This window comes from Chironomus tepperi, unplaced genomic scaffold (genome assembly GCF_022539635.2).
Source record: "Chironomus tepperi strain 1889 unplaced genomic scaffold, CSIRO-AGI_Ctep_v1 contig_348, whole genome shotgun sequence".
Taxonomy (NCBI): Eukaryota; Metazoa; Arthropoda; class Insecta; order Diptera; family Chironomidae; genus Chironomus; species Chironomus tepperi.
Genome location: NW_027226470.1, coordinates 1 through 19,755, shown reverse-complemented (window position 1 = coordinate 19,755; position 19,755 = coordinate 1). Strand labels below are relative to the sequence as shown.

The 19,755-nt window shown below is 37.0% G+C and overlaps 4 protein-coding genes and 1 long non-coding RNA gene across 5 annotated transcripts; 4 read left to right on the top strand and 1 right to left on the bottom strand.

Moving 5' to 3' along the window:
* The first annotated feature begins 226 nt into the window (after nt 1-226).
* LOC139094009 (dynein axonemal intermediate chain 4-like) lies at nt 227-3,556 on the top strand. The gene is made up of 5 exons (XM_070644876.1): nt 227-331; nt 1,064-1,231; nt 1,310-1,534; nt 1,713-2,063; nt 2,111-3,556. Exons 1-5 carry the CDS (start codon nt 227-229, stop codon nt 3,554-3,556), a joined length of 2,295 nt encoding a protein of 764 aa, XP_070500977.1.
* A 460-nt stretch (nt 3,557-4,016) lies between these two features.
* On the bottom strand, nt 4,017-6,241 carry LOC139094008 (salivary glue protein Sgs-3-like). Its single transcript, XM_070644874.1, has 2 exons — nt 6,225-6,241; nt 4,017-4,512 (listed from the first exon to the last, which is right to left on the bottom strand). The coding sequence occupies exons 1-2, from the start codon at nt 6,239-6,241 to the stop codon at nt 4,017-4,019; spliced, it is 513 nt and encodes a 170-aa protein (XP_070500975.1).
* Nucleotides 6,242-7,413: 1,172 nt separating this feature from the next.
* Nucleotides 7,414-9,793, top strand: LOC139094002 (sphingomyelin phosphodiesterase-like). Its single transcript, XM_070644870.1, has 8 exons — nt 7,414-7,878; nt 7,932-8,150; nt 8,205-8,421; nt 8,481-8,594; nt 8,657-8,672; nt 8,732-8,793; nt 8,852-9,336; nt 9,393-9,793. The coding sequence occupies exons 1-8, from the start codon at nt 7,447-7,449 to the stop codon at nt 9,726-9,728; spliced, it is 1,881 nt and encodes a 626-aa protein (XP_070500971.1). The 5' UTR covers nt 7,414-7,446; the 3' UTR covers nt 9,729-9,793.
* Nucleotides 9,794-10,306: 513 nt separating this feature from the next.
* On the top strand, nt 10,307-12,626 carry LOC139094003 (sphingomyelin phosphodiesterase-like). The gene is made up of 5 exons (XM_070644871.1): nt 10,307-10,738; nt 10,792-11,010; nt 11,065-11,281; nt 11,707-12,194; nt 12,256-12,626. Exons 1-5 carry the CDS (start codon nt 10,307-10,309, stop codon nt 12,589-12,591), a joined length of 1,692 nt encoding a protein of 563 aa, XP_070500972.1. The 3' UTR covers nt 12,592-12,626.
* On the top strand, nt 11,339-11,652 carry LOC139094006 (uncharacterized). The gene is made up of 3 exons (XR_011544746.1): nt 11,339-11,453; nt 11,516-11,531; nt 11,591-11,652. It is a non-coding gene; the product is annotated as an uncharacterized lncRNA (long non-coding RNA).
* Nucleotides 12,627-19,755: the final 7,129 nt, after the last annotated feature.

Below are 19,755 nucleotides of genomic sequence, written 5' to 3'. Positions count from 1 at the left end.
TCGTACAATATTTATGGTCTCATTGAAATGAACGAAAAAGAAGCTTATAAGAGGATTAATAGTACACGATATGTGATATATGTTCAATTTTTTTATTTTTTAGTTCTGTGTCTTTTTTGGAAAATTGACGATGAAAATTATCGATCAAAGCATGCTTGTGGGATATGAAAAAAATTTTAATTAATTTTTTTTTTTTGTGAAAATTGGATTTTTTTGTGCTGAAAAAATGGCAAATCTATGGAAAAAGGCTATAGAAAGTGGACCGGCAATTGAAGATGGGTCAAGTTCACGTTCGGAATTGAAAAGTGCTTTGAAAAAAGTGGATTATAAGGTATATTTGTGCATATAAATGATCCTGGATGGAACAAACGCTGATTAATCGACCTAACTGTAATCTTGGCACTTTATGGCAAGTTACGCCAAATGTTGAGCATATAGTCACTGGTGGGTAATTTTTACTATTTTGCTGCACACTTTGTTGGTAAGAATCGACCGAAACCTATCATGGCATACGGTTCGGAGCGACAAAATTGATGAAGGCTCCACAAGGAGCATTTAAGACTCCATCAAGGAGCACTTAAGGCTCCACAAGGAGCACTTAAGGCTCCACCAAGCTCATTTACTAATACAAAAAGCAAAGGCTCAAATTAAGGCAGCACTATGGACGCTTTTAAGCCTTTTAATCTCATTTACTAATAAATTAGGCAGCCTAATGGACGCCAAGCGGAGACGGCTTAAATTAGGCAGCCTTATGGACGCCAAGCGGAGACGGCTTACATTTGGTATTAATACAAGAGATTTAATTGAGCCTGAAAAGATTTATGGCATTTCCAAAAATTTTTGGGCGGCATACTAGTGATCCGTGGCACACAAATTGCCCATCATTGCTATAACTTGACACATGGTCGACTGATCACAGCCTGTTCCACTCTGGCATCAGGTATATGTGTTTTGAACCCTACAGTGTTCCTTATAATTCCCTAAATTACTTTAAATGTCCAGCAACACAACCTTAACTCTTCTTAAACCCATTCTATGTCCCAAATTTACCTTCCCATTCCAGCCCACATCAAACAAAGCCCGCTTCAAAGACATATCAAGAGGACTTACCAAACAAGGCAAGAATAAACATCCACCACGTCCAACAATCATTCAAAATGCACGAAAAAAGAACCTCGCCTATTACGACCGAGATATTTACAATGTTCTCAAGTTACGTAAACAAATCGTGGTAAGTTACCATCGCTACCAATCTCAATTGCATAGCAACACGAATGTCCAGTTGTTTATACACAATAAACATTTTTAGATTAGACACAATGGTAGAAATGCAACACCTCATCCATTAACGGAATCAGATTTAATAGATGTTGAGGAGAGTTATACGGAAGAGGATAGACGACAACGAACAGAATCACTTTGGGATACATTAGTTGATCATTTTGTGAGAACGAGAATTCCGTCATTTAATGAGCCATTGATTGAAGCTAGAATATCGGAAATATTGCCGGATATGGATGATATTACGGCTGAGGTAAGTCATGTTGTGATTTATTGAATCTTCTGCTGCAGTGCTGTCCACACTGTGTGTCGGGGTACTCATGAACCGCATGCGCATGCAGATTTGGTCGTGGCTTACTACCAAGTTTGGACAGCAGTATTTCCTGAACCAAAATACCTCCCTAACCTATATAATCCATTTCCTACCTTAGGTACCCGACCGTACAGACTCATCGGAAGTCCTCGATGTTGAAGCCACCCTACGTCACATCAAGGAAGACCGCAGATCCCATCCATCTGCTCAAAATCCCAAGAACTTTATGAAATTAACCCTTACAGAAACTGACGACATTGTCCTTTTTGAAAACATCAGCTTGACAGTCCCAAAAGGAACCGACGAAGCAGAAGCTGTTGAAAAGTACAATTATGAATATGAATATCTAACAAAAGGACCTGGAAAGAACCGACGAACATGCGAAGCTGAAGTTCAAACTGAAAATGTTTTGGTAAAGTCACGAAGTGCAAATACAGAACGGATTAAGAAGCAAGACCAGGAATCATTTGTGAGTAATTTTGAGATGTTTGACACGTATGCTGATTTGGCTAAAAGAACAAAGAAATTCAACTTGATGATGAGTTGCATAGTAAAATGGAAGTGACGACATACAGTCGGGAAGGTGAAAATATCGACGAAGTGCTCAACACAAATGAAAATTTTCATCTTTCATCCATGATTCTACAACGACTACTTGCTGGAAATGTCTTTCGTGAACGACAAAGACGATTCCGTAACATGATTGATACTAATCCACTGGATTTGAATATTAAGTATCTCTATCGTCTGCAAACATTGTGGACATACAAATGTGTTGATACGATGGGTAAAGATGTTGTAGACATGAGCTGGTGTCATACAAATGGTGATCTACTTGCTGTTGGATATGGAACTTATTATTATCGTGAAAGTAAGAACCGAACATCCGGTGCTGTACTCTTGTGGAGCATTAAGAATCCAGTGAATCCAGAGCGTCGATATCGATACAGAACTCCTGTCACAGCTGTTGAATTTTCCAAGCAAACTCCACAGCTACTTGCTGTTGCTTTATTTGATGGAACAATTGAAATTCTCGATGTATCGGATGAAAGTAATGCAGCTGTTGAGCATCACATTGTTGTGGCAAAAAGTGAACGAACATCATCGCCTGGATATGAGCCTGTGTGGCAGATCCAGTGGATACAAATTAAAGACAAGGAATTTATCATTACAGGCTCACAGGATGGACGAATCATGAAATATGAAATTGCTACTGGTCCTTATCTTGTTGGATACAGACAGTTGAGACTAGCAAGGATTGAAGGTGTTGTTGAGGCACTGCATGTTGAACATAAGAAAACTTTTATTGAAGCTGATCGACATCCACAAGCTCTGTGCCTTCAAAAGCATCCATTAAATACTGACATGTATTTTGTTGGAACTGACGAAGGATGCATTCATATCTGCTCAATTAACTTCCCACATCAGCATTTAAGTGTCTTGCAAGTTCACCACAGTGGTGTATATTCCATCCATTTTTCACCATTTTCACCAAAAATTTACCTCACATGTGGCAGTGACTGGACAATCCGAATCTGGATTGAAGACATTTTTGAACCAATTATTGAACTATGTGATGGATTTTCAGCCATTCATACTGCATACTGGTCACCAATACATTCAACAATAATCGCTAGTTGTACACATGATGCTGTACAAATTTGGGACTTGAGACGAAAAAACTTAAAACCAGCATCGACGCGTACATTTGAAAATCGTCAAATAAGTATCATCAAATTTACTCCATGCGGGCGTTCACTTCTCGTTGGTGATGAGGAAGGAAATGTGCACGTGTGTTCACTTGAAGATTTTCCATTTCCGCCTCATTTTCAATATGATGAATTGCAAAAATCACTGTTTCGATCATTGACAAATAAACAGGAACTTGAGAAGCAGGTGAAGCAATTGGGTTATTTGGGATATGGGACGGAACAGAGAGGTGATATGTCATGTAAATCGTAAGGAGTTATTTTGGTATTTTGGAGTGAATAAAGAGAATTTTGAATTGAATTTACTGCTGAATATTTGGAAAGTTTTGGTGATTAAAAGAAGTTTCGATTTCAGGACAGACAGTTGCGCCGTTCTGGTGCTTAAATTTTGTCACTTCTATCAACATTTATTAAAACTTCCTCATTTTTCTCCAAGATACATATTAATTCCAATAAAAAAGGTAGAAAGTGAAAGATTATATTCTTTCTATAGTCACAATATCCTGACAGAATATATTGTACACTTCACTACAGTTGAGCTAGCTACAGGGTTGTGACAATTGCTTGTTTTCAAGGAAAATACAGCTTAAGTCAGAATTGATCAATTTATAGTAGATTTAAGAGTTTCATGTGATTTAACTTGAGCAGCACAACAGTTGTTTCCTTGTCGTTTTGTCGCTTTGTTTTAGTTTTGTCGCTTTGTTGTCGTTTTGTCACTTTCTGGTCGTTCTGTCGCTTTGTTGTCGTTTTGTTGGTTTGTCGCTTTGTCGCTTTCTGGTCGTTCTGTCGCTTTGTTGTCGTTTTGTTGGTTTGTCGCTTTCTTGTTGCTGTGTCGCTTTTTTGTCGTTTTGTCGCTTTGTTGTCGTTTTGTCACTTTGTTGTCGTTTTGTCACTTTGTTGTCGTTGTGTCGCTTTGTTGGCGTTTTGCCACTTTCTTGTCGTTTTGTCGCTATGTTGTTGTTTTGTCGCTTTGCTGTCGTTTTGTCGCTTTGTTGTCGTTTTGTTGGTTTGTCGCTTTCTTGTTGCTGTGTCGCTTTTTTGTCGTTTTGTCGCTTTGTTGTCGTTTTGTCACTTTGTTGTCGTTTTGTCACTTTGTTGTCGTTGTGTCGCTTTGTTGGCGTTTTGCCACTTTCTTGTCGTTTTGTCGCTATGTTGTTGTTTTGTCGCTTTGCTGTCGTTTTGTCGCTTTGTTGTCGTTTTGTCGCTTTGCTGTCGTTTTGTCACTTTCTTGTCGTTTTGTCGCTATGTTGTCGTTGTGTCGCTTTGTTGCATTTTGCCACTTTCCTGTCGTTTTGTCACTTTCTTGTCGTTTTGTCGCTATGTTGTCGTTTTGTCGCTTTGTTGGCGTTTTGTCGCTTTCTTGTCGTTGTGTCGCTTTGTTGTCGTTTTGTTGTTTTCTTGTCGTTGTGTCGCTTTCTTGTCGTTTTGTCGCTTTGAGGTCGTTGTGTCGCTTTGTTGGCGTTTTGTCGCTTTCTTGTCGTTGTGTCGCTTTGTTGTCGTTTGGTTGATTTCTTGTCGTTGTGTCGCTTTCTTGTCGTTTTGTCGCTTTGTTGTCGTTTTGTCGCTTTCTTGTCGTTTTCTAGCTATGTTGTCGTTTTCTAGCTATGTTGTCGTTTGGCGCTTTGTTGTCGCTAGGGAATGTCTTGTTGATGACAATACATTAAATTGATTTTGACTGTGTTTAACGACCAAAAGTGAAATTTGCAAAAGCTCACACTTTACAGCCAAAGAACTTGCTTACATGGTACCTAAAACCAATTTCTTAGTCTGATAGAAACCGCACAGGGTACTTCCCAATAATCTCCATCAATTCACACCATCCCCAACCCTGACAAAACATATATATGAAATATCGACAATTTATGCTTTATTTCTATCCTATTTCTATATTCTGTACACTGACTCTTAGCACATCAGCCCCTCCTTTTCAAGTAGCACGAAATACGTGATGAATTAATGTATCGCAAAAGTTGAAATGAAGGCAGAAATAGAAGATGGAGAGAAAAAAAAATGATTTTCAACTACTACGTGCTACACATCTTTGAGAATTGTAGAAATGTATCTATAGTACCGTAAAATATCTTAGCGTGAGTAAAAAAAAGAGGAAATTGAAGTAAATCATTGACTAAAAGTGTTTCATGTTATGAATTTTTTCTTATTCTTCGATGCCCAAAAGTTTCCTTTTTGATTTCGAGTGATTTTTCTTGGAATTTTTATTGGGTTAGAAACTTTGCTGTGAGTCTGGAAGGCTTTTTGTCTTGAAATTGATTTTTATTTGTTCAGAGTTAGAGCAGATTTGATTCAGGTTGTGTTGGATATTTGGGATTAAAGTTAGAAATTTTGGAAAATTATACTTACTTACTTAATTCATTGGTTGATGCGCACGAGGGTCCATTTCCGCGCATAGAGAATGTCTGAAGACAGCTCTATCCTTCGAAACCTTCTGCAAGTTCAAGATATTGAGGACTCTAGCGTCCTTTTCAACACATCCAATTCAGGAATTCTTCAGTCTTCCTCGCGATCTTTTGCCATCCACAAACTCTGCAGTAGAGGAGACTTATTAGGTTTTGTATTTTTGAACTTTAACGTGTAGTCAGTGCTTTCAAACTTGCTAGAGTTTGGCACAATAAACCAGTTATCCGGAAGGGCTATCTGGTGTAAATTTGGTTCCATCCTATCCATTTTGTGTCTCACAGTAGATTTAAGCGATATGGCGTAGAACAGGAATGTGAGAGTGTCAATTAGATGTCAAAACAGAACATTTGTACATGCTTTGTGATGTGGCCAGCGATAAAAGCAGATGAAAAGCCTTATGTAATAACCTAGGCTAAAAATCGAAACATGGTTCCAGTAAATATGTACTAGTGTTTTACAGAGATTGTAGCAGAAATTTGAGAGCTTTTACAAATGCGCTTAAGTACCTTTCATTAACACTCATCCATTAAGCATACTCCACCTTTTCCAGATTTAATGAAATATTTTAAAAGACGCTAGTCGGGGGCGTAGCCAGAGAAGTTTTGAAGTAAATAGCGGAGATTGGGTTATCATTTTTGTATGTATCGCGAAAAATTTAGAGGAATTTTGAGAATTTTATATCCAAAACCCTGGCAAATTGAAGAATTTTTCCCAAAACATAGGAGTGGAGAATTTGCTCTTACAACCCTGTAGATGGAATAGCCCTGTAACTCTAATCCCCTGAATACACACCCTTACTCTACCTTTAAACACTTCTGGAATGATGAAAAAACTTTTTTTTCTTTGTGGATTATGATTTATTATCCCGAATTCAATATCCTTTCGTGAAATGACTCTTAAGCATGCCGGATTCTTACCTTTATACTTCTTGCAAATTAGAAAAACTTTCACGAAATATCGAATATCATTTTAATTCCGATGAAGGTTTCAATTCTCAAAAGGTGGATGATGAAATTAATTAAAAAAGTCATGAATATTCAAAATGATCGTCGCAAAAGTGAGTTATATCCACTCCTGAGTTCAACAGAAGGCATTGTTTTGGAACCATAAAGGCAAATGGATCACACTTGATCTGTACGGCCAGCGAAGTATGTAAGTAAAAGTCAAAAGGAGTGTTGGTAGAAGAACAATCACTTGGCCTACAACCGTTAAGAAGGAGGCAGAGTAACAACCCTAGAAACCAGCAGAAGTAGTCATTTTAGCCAGGAACAGTAACCTCTTAAGTCATTTTAATCCTTCGATTCAAAGTAGATCAATAGGAACTAATCATCATCATTAATATTGTGTATGTCGTGTGGGGTTCCGGTCGAGACTCACCACTAAGGTTTGCCCCGAAAAATAAAAGCTTGTTCAGCATCAAGTCCCCAAATTCCCCCTAAATACACCTCTTACCCTCAAGTCACGTTTGTTTACATTCATCGATGTCAAAAATGTCTTATCATCATTCACATTCAGGAATTCGATAGCACGCGATGCTCATGCTTAACTTTTATCACTAAAATTAATAAAAATATGATAAAGTTACTTTCATTATCAATCATAGATGGATTTTGATAACATTATTTCTATTTCTAATTTTAAAACTCTTTACTGACATAAAAGTAAGGAACAAAAGCTTGCAAAATTTCATTCAGTCTTTCTCTTTTGGTGGAAACAAGTCGGACCAAAATGGATAAATTGTTAAAACTAGGAATTTTGCTGCTTTGTACTCTGTGCTGTGCATCAGCACACAGAATTCGTACGGAACAGGAAATTGCCAACCGCGACAATATGTTGAAGCATGTCGACACATTTGCTGACCTTTTCGCCAGCGAATACACAAATTACACAATAACAGGCATTAAAACACCAGAATTAGAAGGCATGCTGAAGATGATGCAAATCCCAAGAGAATTTTTATTTCAAGAAGTTGGTGATATGGATGCAGATGCAGCTATAATGACATGTGTCGCATGTCGATCCACCTTTGCATTGATGTTAAATCAATATCGTACAGGACAGAGAGATAGAGAGCAGTTGACACAAGATTCTATTACTTTATGCTTACAACTTACATCTTATAGTATTATTGTGTGTGAAGGTGCTGTGAGGAAGTATGCGGTAAGTGATTGTTAACTATTGTCTGTCCAAATCTAAGTAAATTTGATCCACAGGATATAATTCTCTTCATTGTCGACAGCCGTCCATCATTGACAGCAAATCAAATGTGCTCAATCGTTTTAGCACCTGATTGTGGAGATCCAGATCCAATATATGATTTTACAATCAATGTATCTCCTGGTCTACCGATTACAGGACCTAAAACTGTCTTCACACCAAGAAACTCGAATGAAATGAAGATCCTTCACTTTACGGATATCCATTATGATCCTGTAAGTTCAGTATCTAATCCTTTCAAACATTCTCATTGATTTTATTTCCAATAGAACTATTTAGTCGGTGGACAAGCCAACTGTGCAGATCCAATTTGTTGTCGCAGAGCCAATGGTATAGCTCCAAATCCTGAAGATAGAGCTGGACAATGGGGTGACTATAGAGCTTGTGGAACACCATGGCAATCAGTTGAAAATGCTATTCGTTCTGCCCATGCTCAACATCCAGATGCTGACATGGTTTACGTTACTGGTGACTATGTGGATCATGGTAAGGAACTTAATAGAGTTTTAAGTGGATATAGCTGCAAATAATCAAAAAATTTTCAGGTATTTGGGAAACAACACAAGCTGGAAATACTCAAATATTTGACAGACTTTATGCAATGTTCAGGACTGTTTTTGGCAACAAGCCAGTTTTTATCGTCCTTGGTAATCATGAAGGTATTGGGTCCAAAAATATTTTTTATTTATTTCATGATCTAATTAGTGTATCTTAATTCCAGCAAATCCAACAAATCAGTGAGTATTTAACAATACCTGACTATCTTATCATGTGCTTTAAACTATACTTTTTCCAGATTTGCACCGCCACACATAACAGATCCCAGCTTATCTACTCATTGGCTTTATCAGCATGCTGGTGAGCTATCTAATTAATTTACGATAAGAGGAACTCTTCATTGTTTTTGTTTTTATAGCAACTGCTTGGAGTCAATGGCTTCCAGCATCAACACAAACGACAATTCGTCGTGGTGGATACTATACAGCACTTTCTCCTGATTCAAGACTCCGAATTATTGGATTAAACAACAATGATTGCTATAATTTGAACTTCTGGATGATGTACAGCACAGATCAAATTGCAGAGCAACTTCAATGGTTCCATGATACACTTTTGGCTGCTGAAAGAGCTGGAGAAATGGTTCATGTAGTCACACACATGAGCAGTGGATCAAGTTGTTCTCGTTGGTGGTCAAGAGAGTATCGTAGAGTCATTGAGAGATTCCACAGGATTATTGGTGCACAATTCTTTGGACATTCTCATCAGGATGACGTTGTCGTTTTCTATGCTAGAGATCAGCATACAGTAGCGATTAACGCTGGTTGGGTCGGAGGTACAATTACAACACACAGTGGACATAGCCCTAACTATAATGTTTATTATGTTGATCGTGTTCATTATGTGAGTATAGCTTGATATGAAATTTACTTCAAATTAGCATCTTGTAACATTTACAGCAAGTAAATGAGAAAGAGTCCTGGTCATACAACCTTAACGAAGCTAACATGAATCCAGCAACAAGTCCAGTATGGCGAATGCTTTACAGATTTACAGAACACTTTAATATCCCCAACACATCACCAGCAAGCTTAGACAATTTCGTGTCAAATGTTCTGTCAAGAAGTCGCCGATTGTTGACTGACTATTATGGATTTAGAATGTCAAACAGTCCATTCATTTTGGCCAGAGGATGTGATGATAACTGTCTTCGTCACAGCTTGTGTCGAATTGTGGCAAATGAAGTTAGTGACACTAGAAAATGTGATGAAATTAGATCATTTCCACTTACATAATTTGTAAAAGAATTGTTGAATAAATTTGAATTGTGTTAATAAAATCTATAGAGTTGGATACTCCAGGCATAAATTATAAAGCTGTTTTAATCATTGTATATATATTGTCATATGGCACCTAACGTCGGCAAGCGAAAGCCAGCGATAGAGCCAGTTTCAGGCGACATCTGAGGAAGGTCATGGATCACAATTGATCTGTACGAACAGCGAAGTAAGTAAGTCATTTGAAGCTGTCCCGAAAGGTACAATGCTGCTGCTAGGACGCCGATACGTACCATCATTTAGCAGCAAGATTCAAGGTGCCTAGAAGGCTACATGACAGCTGATTTCAGCCTTATTCATGACAAAGCATTAAATTTGCTGCATTTTGTCATTCAGGTATAAGACCAGGATAGCAATACTTAATGTCCAATCTATGACACACGCCATTTGTATCCAACCTTTAAGCACTTGATCCTTCCGATAAAAAATATATTTTCGATACCAAATCCATTATACATCCATGTATAAAAGTGAAATTAAGTGACTTGAGAAATTTCATTCAGTCTTTCACTTTTGATGTGAACAAATCGGACAAAATGGAGAAATTTTTAAAGCTTGCATACTTGCTGCTTTGCACTTTGTACTGTGCATCAGCATACAAAGTTCGGACTGAGAAGGAAATTGAAAATCGCGAGAATATGCTGAAGCACATTGACACATTTGTTGATCTTTTCATCAGCGAATATACAAATTTCACAAGAACTGGCATACAAACTCCAGCATTGGAAGGAATGCTAAGAATGATGCAAATCCCAAAAGAATTTGCAACCAATGAAGTTAGCGATATGGATGCAGATGCAGCTCTAATGACATGTGTTGCATGTCGAACAACATTTGCATTGATGTTGAATCAATATCGTACTGGACAGAGAGATAGAGAGCAGTTGACTCAAGATTCTATTGCGTTGTGCTTACAACTAACAACTTACAGTATTATTGTGTGTGAGGGTGCTATTAGGAAGCATGTGGTAAGTGCTGATTAGCTATTGTCTGTTCAGATTTAAATTAATTCCTTCCACAGGATATAGTTCTATTCATTGTCGACAGTCGTCCATCATTGACAGCAAATCAAATGTGTTCAATCGTTTTTCAACCCGAGTGTGGAGATCCAGATCCAGTTTTTGATTTTACAATCAATGTTTCTCCTGGTCAACCAATTACAGGACCCAAAACTGTCTTCACACCTAGAAACTCGAACGAAATGAAGATCCTTCACTTTACGGATATCCATCACGATCCTGTAAGTTCATACTTAATCCACTTCCAACATTCTTATTGATTTTATGTCCAATAGAACTATTTAGTCGGTGGATTCGCCAACTGTGGTGATCCAATTTGCTGTCGAAGAGCCAATGGATTAGCACCAAATCCTGAAGATAGAGCTGGACAATGGGGTGACTATAGATCATGTGGTTCACCATGGCAAGCTGTTGAAGACACATTGAGATCAGCGAATGCTGCACATCCTGATGCTGATATGGTCTATGTTACTGGTGATTATGTTGATCATGGTAAGGGACTTTGTAGAGTTTTTAAGGAGATATTGCTGGAAATCATCAAAAATTTCAGGTATTTGGGAGACATCCCAGGAAGGAAATATCCAAATATTTGATAGAATCTACGGAATGCTCAGAACTGTCTTTGGCAACAAGCCAGTATTTATTGTCCTTGGCAATCATGAAGGTAAACAAAAATAGCAAAATGAGTATCCGATTTTCCTCATAAAATTCTTATCTTAATTCTAGCAAATCCAACAAATCAGTGAGTATAATTAAATATCTTATCAAGTTCTTACAAGTTTAAATTAACATCCTTACTAGATTTGCACCACCACACATTACGGAACCACATTTAGCAACTCATTGGCTTTATCAGCATGCTGGTGAGCTATTAAATTCACTGATAAAATCAAAATTCTTAATTAAAAATATTCTAGCAACGGCTTGGAGTCACTGGCTTCCAGCATCAACTCGGGCAACAATTCTTCGTGGTGGATACTACACAACACTTTCACCAGACTCAAGACTTCGAATTGTAGCTCTTAACAATAATGACTGCTATAATGGAAACTTCTGGATGATGTACAGCACAGATCAAATTGCAGAACAACTTCAATGGTTCCATGATACGCTGTTGGCTGCTGAAAGAGCTGGAGAATTGGTTCATGTAGTCACTCATATGAGTACTAGTGGATCAAGTTGTTCTCGATGGTGGTCAAGAGAGTATCGTAGAGTCATCGAGAGATTCCATAGAATTATTGGCGGGCAATTCTTTGGACATTCTCATCAGGATGAATTTATCATTTATTATGCAAGAGATCAGCATAGAATTCCAGTTAATGTTGGGTGGCTTGGTGGTGCTACAACACCAAGCAGTGGTACAAGTCCAAATTATAATGTTTATCATGTTGATCGTGTCCATTTTGTGAGTATTGCTTGATATGAAATTTTGCTTTAAATTAATAAGCATCTTGTAACATTTACAGCAAGTCAACGAGAAGGAGTCTTGGTCATACAACCTTAATGAAGCTAACATGAATCCAGCAACAAGTCCAGTATGGCAAAGACTTTACAGATTTACAGAACACTTTAATATCCCCAACACATCACCAGCAACTTTAGACAATTTCGTGTCCAATATTCTGTCAAGAAGTCGTCAAATGTTGACTGACTATTATGGATTTAGACAGTCCAACAGTCCATTCATTTTGGCTAGAGGATGTGATGATAATTGCTTAAGGAACAACTTGTGTCGAATCACAAATAATGAAGTTAATGACCAACGTAAATGTGATGAAATTAGATCATTTCCACTTGTTTAAGATTTGAAGGCTTTGGTACATTTGGTGAATTATTTTTGAGGGCATTTTGTCTGAATAAAACCCCAAAAACTCTAAAGAATACATAAAGAAATCCTTTTAGTCACAACGCAAATCATTCCATGACCTTTTTCAGGCACATTTTTCTCCAAAATGCCTTGTTCACGTTTTAATCATGTCCACGTGATAATCATTGGAATGTAATCAACGAATATAAAATTTCTGTCCTTTTCATGCTTCACGCTATGCTTCCTCACTGACTTTCTCTGTTGGTGACACCAAGGAACATTTTGCAAATGACAATCTAATTGCTTATTTTCATTGCTTATTTTTTTTTCATTTCACCTGAATGACTTGCAGCAATACTGAATATTTTTTTTGCAGACGTCTGATGAAATAGACACGATAAGCAACATTGTAGTTCCAATTTAAATATTTTTCAACAGTTCAAGTTGATTCTCTTGCCCCCTTCCAATAATTACAATTGTATCATTTTGTTGATTTTTGAATGACACAAATTGGTTAATCGATCCAAAATCCGGTGCTGGGTCAGCACAACTCTTACTTACTTCCACCACGGATCTTTTAAGGCTCCAAAAAGGTTCTCTTACTAACACCAAGCGTAAGCCAATTTTTTTGGCAGCCATTTGGATGCCAAACTTAGGCAGCTTCCATTTGGTGTTAATAAAGAGGTTTTGAGGACATTTAAAAGCTCTTTGGCGAATAATTTATCAATTGTTAATTAATCAGTTATCAATTGGATTACAACAATATACTTTCATTCGACTCTTTGGTCACCTAGCTCGTACAATTTGTCTATCCGCAAGAAGCTGACTCTGACTTGTTAGATCCAAACAAAATCCGACACCTTGCAAAAACTTGACCTGAGGCCTAATTTTTGATCAATAAACAGATCTTTTCTATTTGGAATTCTTTATTGCTGTAAAAAGAAAAGAATTACTATTTTTAAAGAACAGAATCAAAGCAAGTCAGAAAATGAGTCATAAAGATAACCGAGTGGCACAATACGACTAACCGCATTTCTCGCGATCAAAAATACATTAAATTCAGCCGTTCCGAACGAGAAAATAGGAAATAGTCCCGAACTCATGCGGGAGGACATTTAATTGAGTATGCTTGGTCGTCAGAGCAACTTTGCATCTTACTGTTAATACAATTAAGAAGCGACATCCCAATGAACACGTTGTGCTGTTCGGGCGATGATTCAGATGATTCAGAAATATCGATGAATAGAAATATCGAAAAAAAGAAAAGAAACAAAGCTATTGAATCCCAATAATTCAAATTCTCGCTTATTACATAAACTTTTCTCTGGAATTTCCTCTATCTCCTCAATAACAATAGAATTAAGTATAATAACATCACAAATGACCTCTAAGTAGATTAAATGAATTCTTTCCAAGTTCAAAATGGAAATTCTATTTTATGGTCATCATTACCATATTCACAAAAATTTGAAAGATTTAATTTTATTATTATTGTCTATACATATTAGACATATCTTATGACATGGAAACAATTAACCGTTAATTATGGCCACAAATAACAGCTATATGCTGACATCTTCTTCTTTTGTTTAACTTAAATCTTTTCATATTTTGTGGTTGTGATCTTTAACTTAATAGACAGCTTTCTATTGAATTTAGATTTCGATTCTTATTATTTAAGAATTTTTTTATGCTTCTCCAAAATAAATGGTAAATTTATGTGCGGTTTAGAGATGAACATTTGTTGAATGAATAGAATTTTTAACGGTTATTGAATATTTTTTTTGTCTTCTTTTATTTCTAAGCACTTGAAGAATTTAGCATTGCTCGATTGTCGTGATGTAATGAAATTGTAAATTTTACAATAGAGCATGTAAAGGAATTAATAATGTATTCGTCTTAGAACAGGTCACGATGTTAGCATTGGTATGTAATATTGACACAGAAGATTAGACAGACTTTGCTAATCAAGAGCGTATTAAGGAAAGCGTTTTACGAAATCTCGGTTTATCTACTAATCAGAGTTGCAAAACAGGTGCCGGTTACAAGCATACAAATTATCCAAAAATTGTCCGTTTTTTGACTGTCACAGGTTCTTGTTTTGCAACTCGGTTACTGATCTACGGATAACAAAACAGCACAAATTGATTAATCGACAAAAAACTTAAGTTTTCGGCTAGTTTGACACTAATTTGCTGCCAAATTTGGCTTAAATCCATCACCAATCGGTGTTGGAATTCGGATTGATTAACCAACTTGTTTTATTCGAGATAATTAAAGAACCATAATAAGAAGCCATACAGTGCATATAAGAACGTCAGTTAGATGCAAAGATGGAAAATTTGTACAAACTTTGTGATAAGTAAAAAAACTAGGCTTCACATTGGAGCATGTTTCCAATTAGTTAGTTATACGATTCATACTACAGTCTAAAGCACCTCTTTACGTCGTAGAATCTGTCTAGAAGCACCAAGGTCATACTATGCAAGACGCTTGTTTGGGTCATTTCATTGTATGGCTCAAAAACCTGGAATTCCACATAAACAGATGAGAAAGCACTTGATGTCTTTGAAAGACAAATCCTGTAAGCAATTTATGGACCTACAAAAGATGGGAAAGTACACCCATGTAGACATAATTATGAACTCAATCAGCTTTTCCAGGATGGTGATATTGTCACTATTCTTCGTGTGAATCGATTGAGGTGAGAACAGACGACCACAGAATGCCCCAGCATATAGAATAATTTTTGCAGACCTTTTTGGATCGTAAAAGAATCGAGCAATATCAGGGATCCCGAAAGTTTCAAAAGTTGGGATCGGGATTAAAAATTCAAATTTTTAGATATAATTTACAATTTAATTTCGAGAAAGCATAATCGATGCACGAAAAGTTCGAAAAGTTCCTGGATTTGATGAGTTAATAAATCTCAATATCCCAAACTGAAGAAATCATCGAAAGATAGAAGCTGTCTACAGACGTTCTCTAAACGTGACAATGGGGTCCCGTAAGCCCCATCCAAGGAAGTAAGTGAGTATAATAAGAAGCCAAAAGCATAATAACAATACTATAACTCTGTGGCCCTTCACAAGGCATCTTTTAAGCTCGATTACAAATAAATCTGATTCAAGAACAATCTGTAAAGATTTCAGCACTCATCCTTAAGTATTTGAAGAATGTCATTGAGAAGAAAAAGCAATGAGGAGATTAAGGTGAATGTAAATGTAAATACAAATGTTTACTTGCAGATAAATCTTAAGCCGATTCCCAGGATTTTATATCCTACAGACAAACAGCAATGACAACAAAAAAAAAAATATTATTAATGATTGAAAGAAGCTTTTTTTGTGTCTGTAAAACAAAGGAACATTCCAAGTTATTTACCAAACAGCTTTTCGCACGTAAATATTACTTTCGCATATGTGAAATGTATGCAAATATTTTTACTCGCTCTTTTGTTCCGCTCAATAAACAACATACACAAAAGAATGAGGAAAACTAGTGTATCGGGTAGAAACCCAATGCGGATATATTCACACCGTCCATAAAAAGTCTCGCGGGTAGGCCAAGCTTCGCTTGGCAAATGTTTGAAGGATCAAACTCCAGCGAGTAGGCTAAGCTTCGCTTGGCGAATGTTTGAGGAATCAGCTCCAGTGGGTAGGGCCAAGCTTCGCTTGGCAAATGTTTGAGGGATCAAGCTCCAGCGAGTAGGCAAGCTTCGCTTGGCACATGTTTGAGGGATCAAGCTCCAGCGAGTAGGCAAGCTTCGCTTGGCATATGTTTGAGGGATCAGGCTCCAGCGGGTAGGCCGATGCTTCGCTTGGCAAATGTTTAAGGGATCAGGCTCCAGCGGGTAGGCCAAGCTTCGCTTGGCAAATGTTTGAGGGATCAAGCTCCAGCGAGTAGGCCAAGCTTCGCTTGGCACATGTTTTAGGGATCAAGCTCCAGCGGGTAGGCCAAGCTTCGCTTGGCACATGTTTGAGGGATCAAGCTCCAGCGAGTAGGCCAAGCTTCGCTTGGCACATGTTTCAGGGATCAGGCTCCAGCGGGTAGGCCAAGCTTCGCTTGGCAAATGTTTTGGGATCAAGCTCCAGCGAGTAGGCCAAGCTTCGCTTGGCACATGTTTCAGGGATCAGGCTCTAGCGGGTAGGCCAAGCTTCGCTTGGCACATGTTTCAGGGATCAGGCTCCAGCGGGTAAGCCAAGCTTCGCTTGGCACATGTTTCAGGGATCAGGCTCCAGCGGGTAGGCCAAGCTTCGCTTGGCACATGTTTGAGGGATCAAGCTCCAGCGAGTAGGCCAAGCTTCGCTTGGCAAATGTTTGAGGGATCAGGCTCCAGCGGGTATGCCAAGCTTGATAATTTTCATACAATGTTAAATGTTTTAAAAAATCGTAATAAACATTGATTTTGAAATTTTGTATGAAAACGAAAGTTTTTTGCATTTTTAGAAGCAACGGCTGTTCCTGGCATGCCCAAAATCTAATCAGCTCTTCTATAGAGCAGCACGGATCGATTGCAAAAAACTAGAAGTCTCTACGATGTCTCGTTATTGAGATTTCTTGCTGATTAACTTGTTTGCTTGTTTGTTTGCTTGTTTGCTTGTTTGCTTGCTTACAGAAAACGAATTTTTCGATTTTCTCAGCAATGCCTTTCAGAAAACGAATTTTTCGATTCTTCGGCAATGCCTCAACCAATTTCAAATCTGTTTTTTGATTATGGTGAGGAATTCCAGGCACAAACTTTTTTGCGATATAACAAAACTTGCAAATGTGCTTAGTTTTGCTGAAAAAATCCAAAAAACCGATTTTTCGATCTGAACAAATTCAATACATTCACACGTGAAAACGGTGTGAATATAAAAAGCAATTTTGAAATCCTAAAGAATTTTTTTACCATTCCATACCTTATGTATGGCAGCCATATGTGCTTTGTATTTTTCACTTCTTTTGTTTAAATTTCATTCTTTTTTTATTTTTTTTTGGAAAGAAAAATTTTTTTATTAAAAAAAATGTTTTTTTTTTTTTGTGCTGTTCTTCCTATCATCCTTGCTCTTTCACTGCATGTGCTTTTGTATACAATCAATTTATTTTCATATTTTTTTTTCCACAAAATTTGAAAAATAAAGCAATATATGTGAATCTGGATGAGGAGAAAAGAATCGAGTTGGTAAGAATAAAGGCAAGAAGAATAAATATGAATAGAATCAAGGGGTGTAAATACCAAGTTGAAGATTTGAGATTAAGGGACAGTTATTGTGGATTCTAGATTATAGTAAGGAACTAGGCTTTTATTAATCTGGGTGTTTGTATCCCAATTCTTCACTTTTGTACTTTCAAATGTGATTTATTTAGGGTTCGCCAATTTGATGCAGATAGATGCAGAGATGCAGAAAACTGCAGGCCTGCGCATCTGGATGCGCATCCAAATGCATCTGAAAATTTAACCAAATACTTTAAACACTCTGAAAATGACAATTTTCCACATGAATTCACATATTATAATGATGAAAAATCTTGGAAAATGTTAGTTTTCCCTTAATTTTCATATACAATGATGGAAAACTTGGAAAAACACTGGAAAATTACATTTTTTCAATTTTTCAAAAATAAAGTCAGAATATCATAGAAAATGTCATTTTTGATTTAGTTTTCCAATTACGACGGTGAAAAACTCTCAAAAATGCAATTTTTCATCATTTTTTATGAAAAAAATTTCCATACAAAAAGTTCAGATGGATGCAGTTGGATGCAATTGGATGCGCATCTGGATGCGCATCTAGAACAATAGAAACTACAGGCCTGCGCATCTGGGCGAACCCTAGATTTATTGAATGTTATATGACATATAAATCTAAAACCTTGGAAAAAACGAAGTCTGACTAAAAACCTGACAAAATGTCAAGTTTATATCTTTGCCGGGATAAGTACTTTAAAAGATAGATTAATATCCTATCTAAACTCTGCATGAAGGGAGGGAATCAACGTGCGAACAGAGAATTTGTGTAAACTAGGTGGCTGAGCCAGGAACAGAGTCACATTAGAACCTCATTTTATTGTAACCTAATCTCCACATAAGAACATGTTTGTAGTAAGTTAAAATAATTCACCATGAAAGAGTTTTACTGGATCAAACCTGGAAGTAGGTTCACGAATTAAAGAATTGACACCAGTGCCCAACCCAGCTCTACTCCGACCTCAAGCCTGGTGCTGGAATTTTCAAGAAATCGATCACTTTAATTACTACACAACTGATGATTATCGATTGCTCAATATGTATGACATTGCAAAAAATCTACAAAAATATTCAATGAACCTCATTGAATCCAACATAATAATGCTTAAATGTCTAAATAATAATGCTCTAATCATTTAAATGAACAACTCTTGTAATTTAACTTAGTCATTCAAACTATATTCTTCAGAATTTTATAAAACGGAAATTAATGAAATATCTTCATAAATATATCCAAGAACAATTCTCACAAAAATAATTACACATTTTTATAAAAAATAAATTCCAAAATAGGCACTTACAGCAATGAGTAAAGCTTCATAGAAATTTCTGGATAGGAACACTTATCCCTTGTATATTTTGCATAACACAATATCATTATTATTCTTATTGCCATTACCGTATACATACAACGACTATCTATATATTCAACATATATTTGAATGCAATTTAGAGAAAATATAGAGCAGTTGTGGGTTACCTGTGTGACGAGGAACACTAATTTTTTTGGAAATGCTAAGAATCGTATGCCGTGTGTGATTTCGGCTGAGCTTCAGACCAAGGTGGATATTGTGGTTGGTAAATCAGGCCTGTGACTCTTTTCTTTATGTTTCGTAGCAATTGATCTGCTTAATACAGCCAGCGAAAAAGCAGTGGCAGTAGTGATAGGAGAGTGTCTTTGCCTAACAACACTAATGACTCCGGGTTCGGATCATGGGTACCGGGTTCAGTAAATAAGCACTGGGTCATGAAACTGTGCAGAATTGCAAAGTAAAGCATGTCATCGCATTACTAACGCTTCTTAGTTTGAGCAGTTTGGCATTGCCAGGAATCTATTGCGAGGAGGTCCTATGGTAGGAAAAGTTGAAGGACGTTACGCACCGCTTAAGCGGTTTGGTCATAGCCAAGAATGCACGCTGCGAGGAG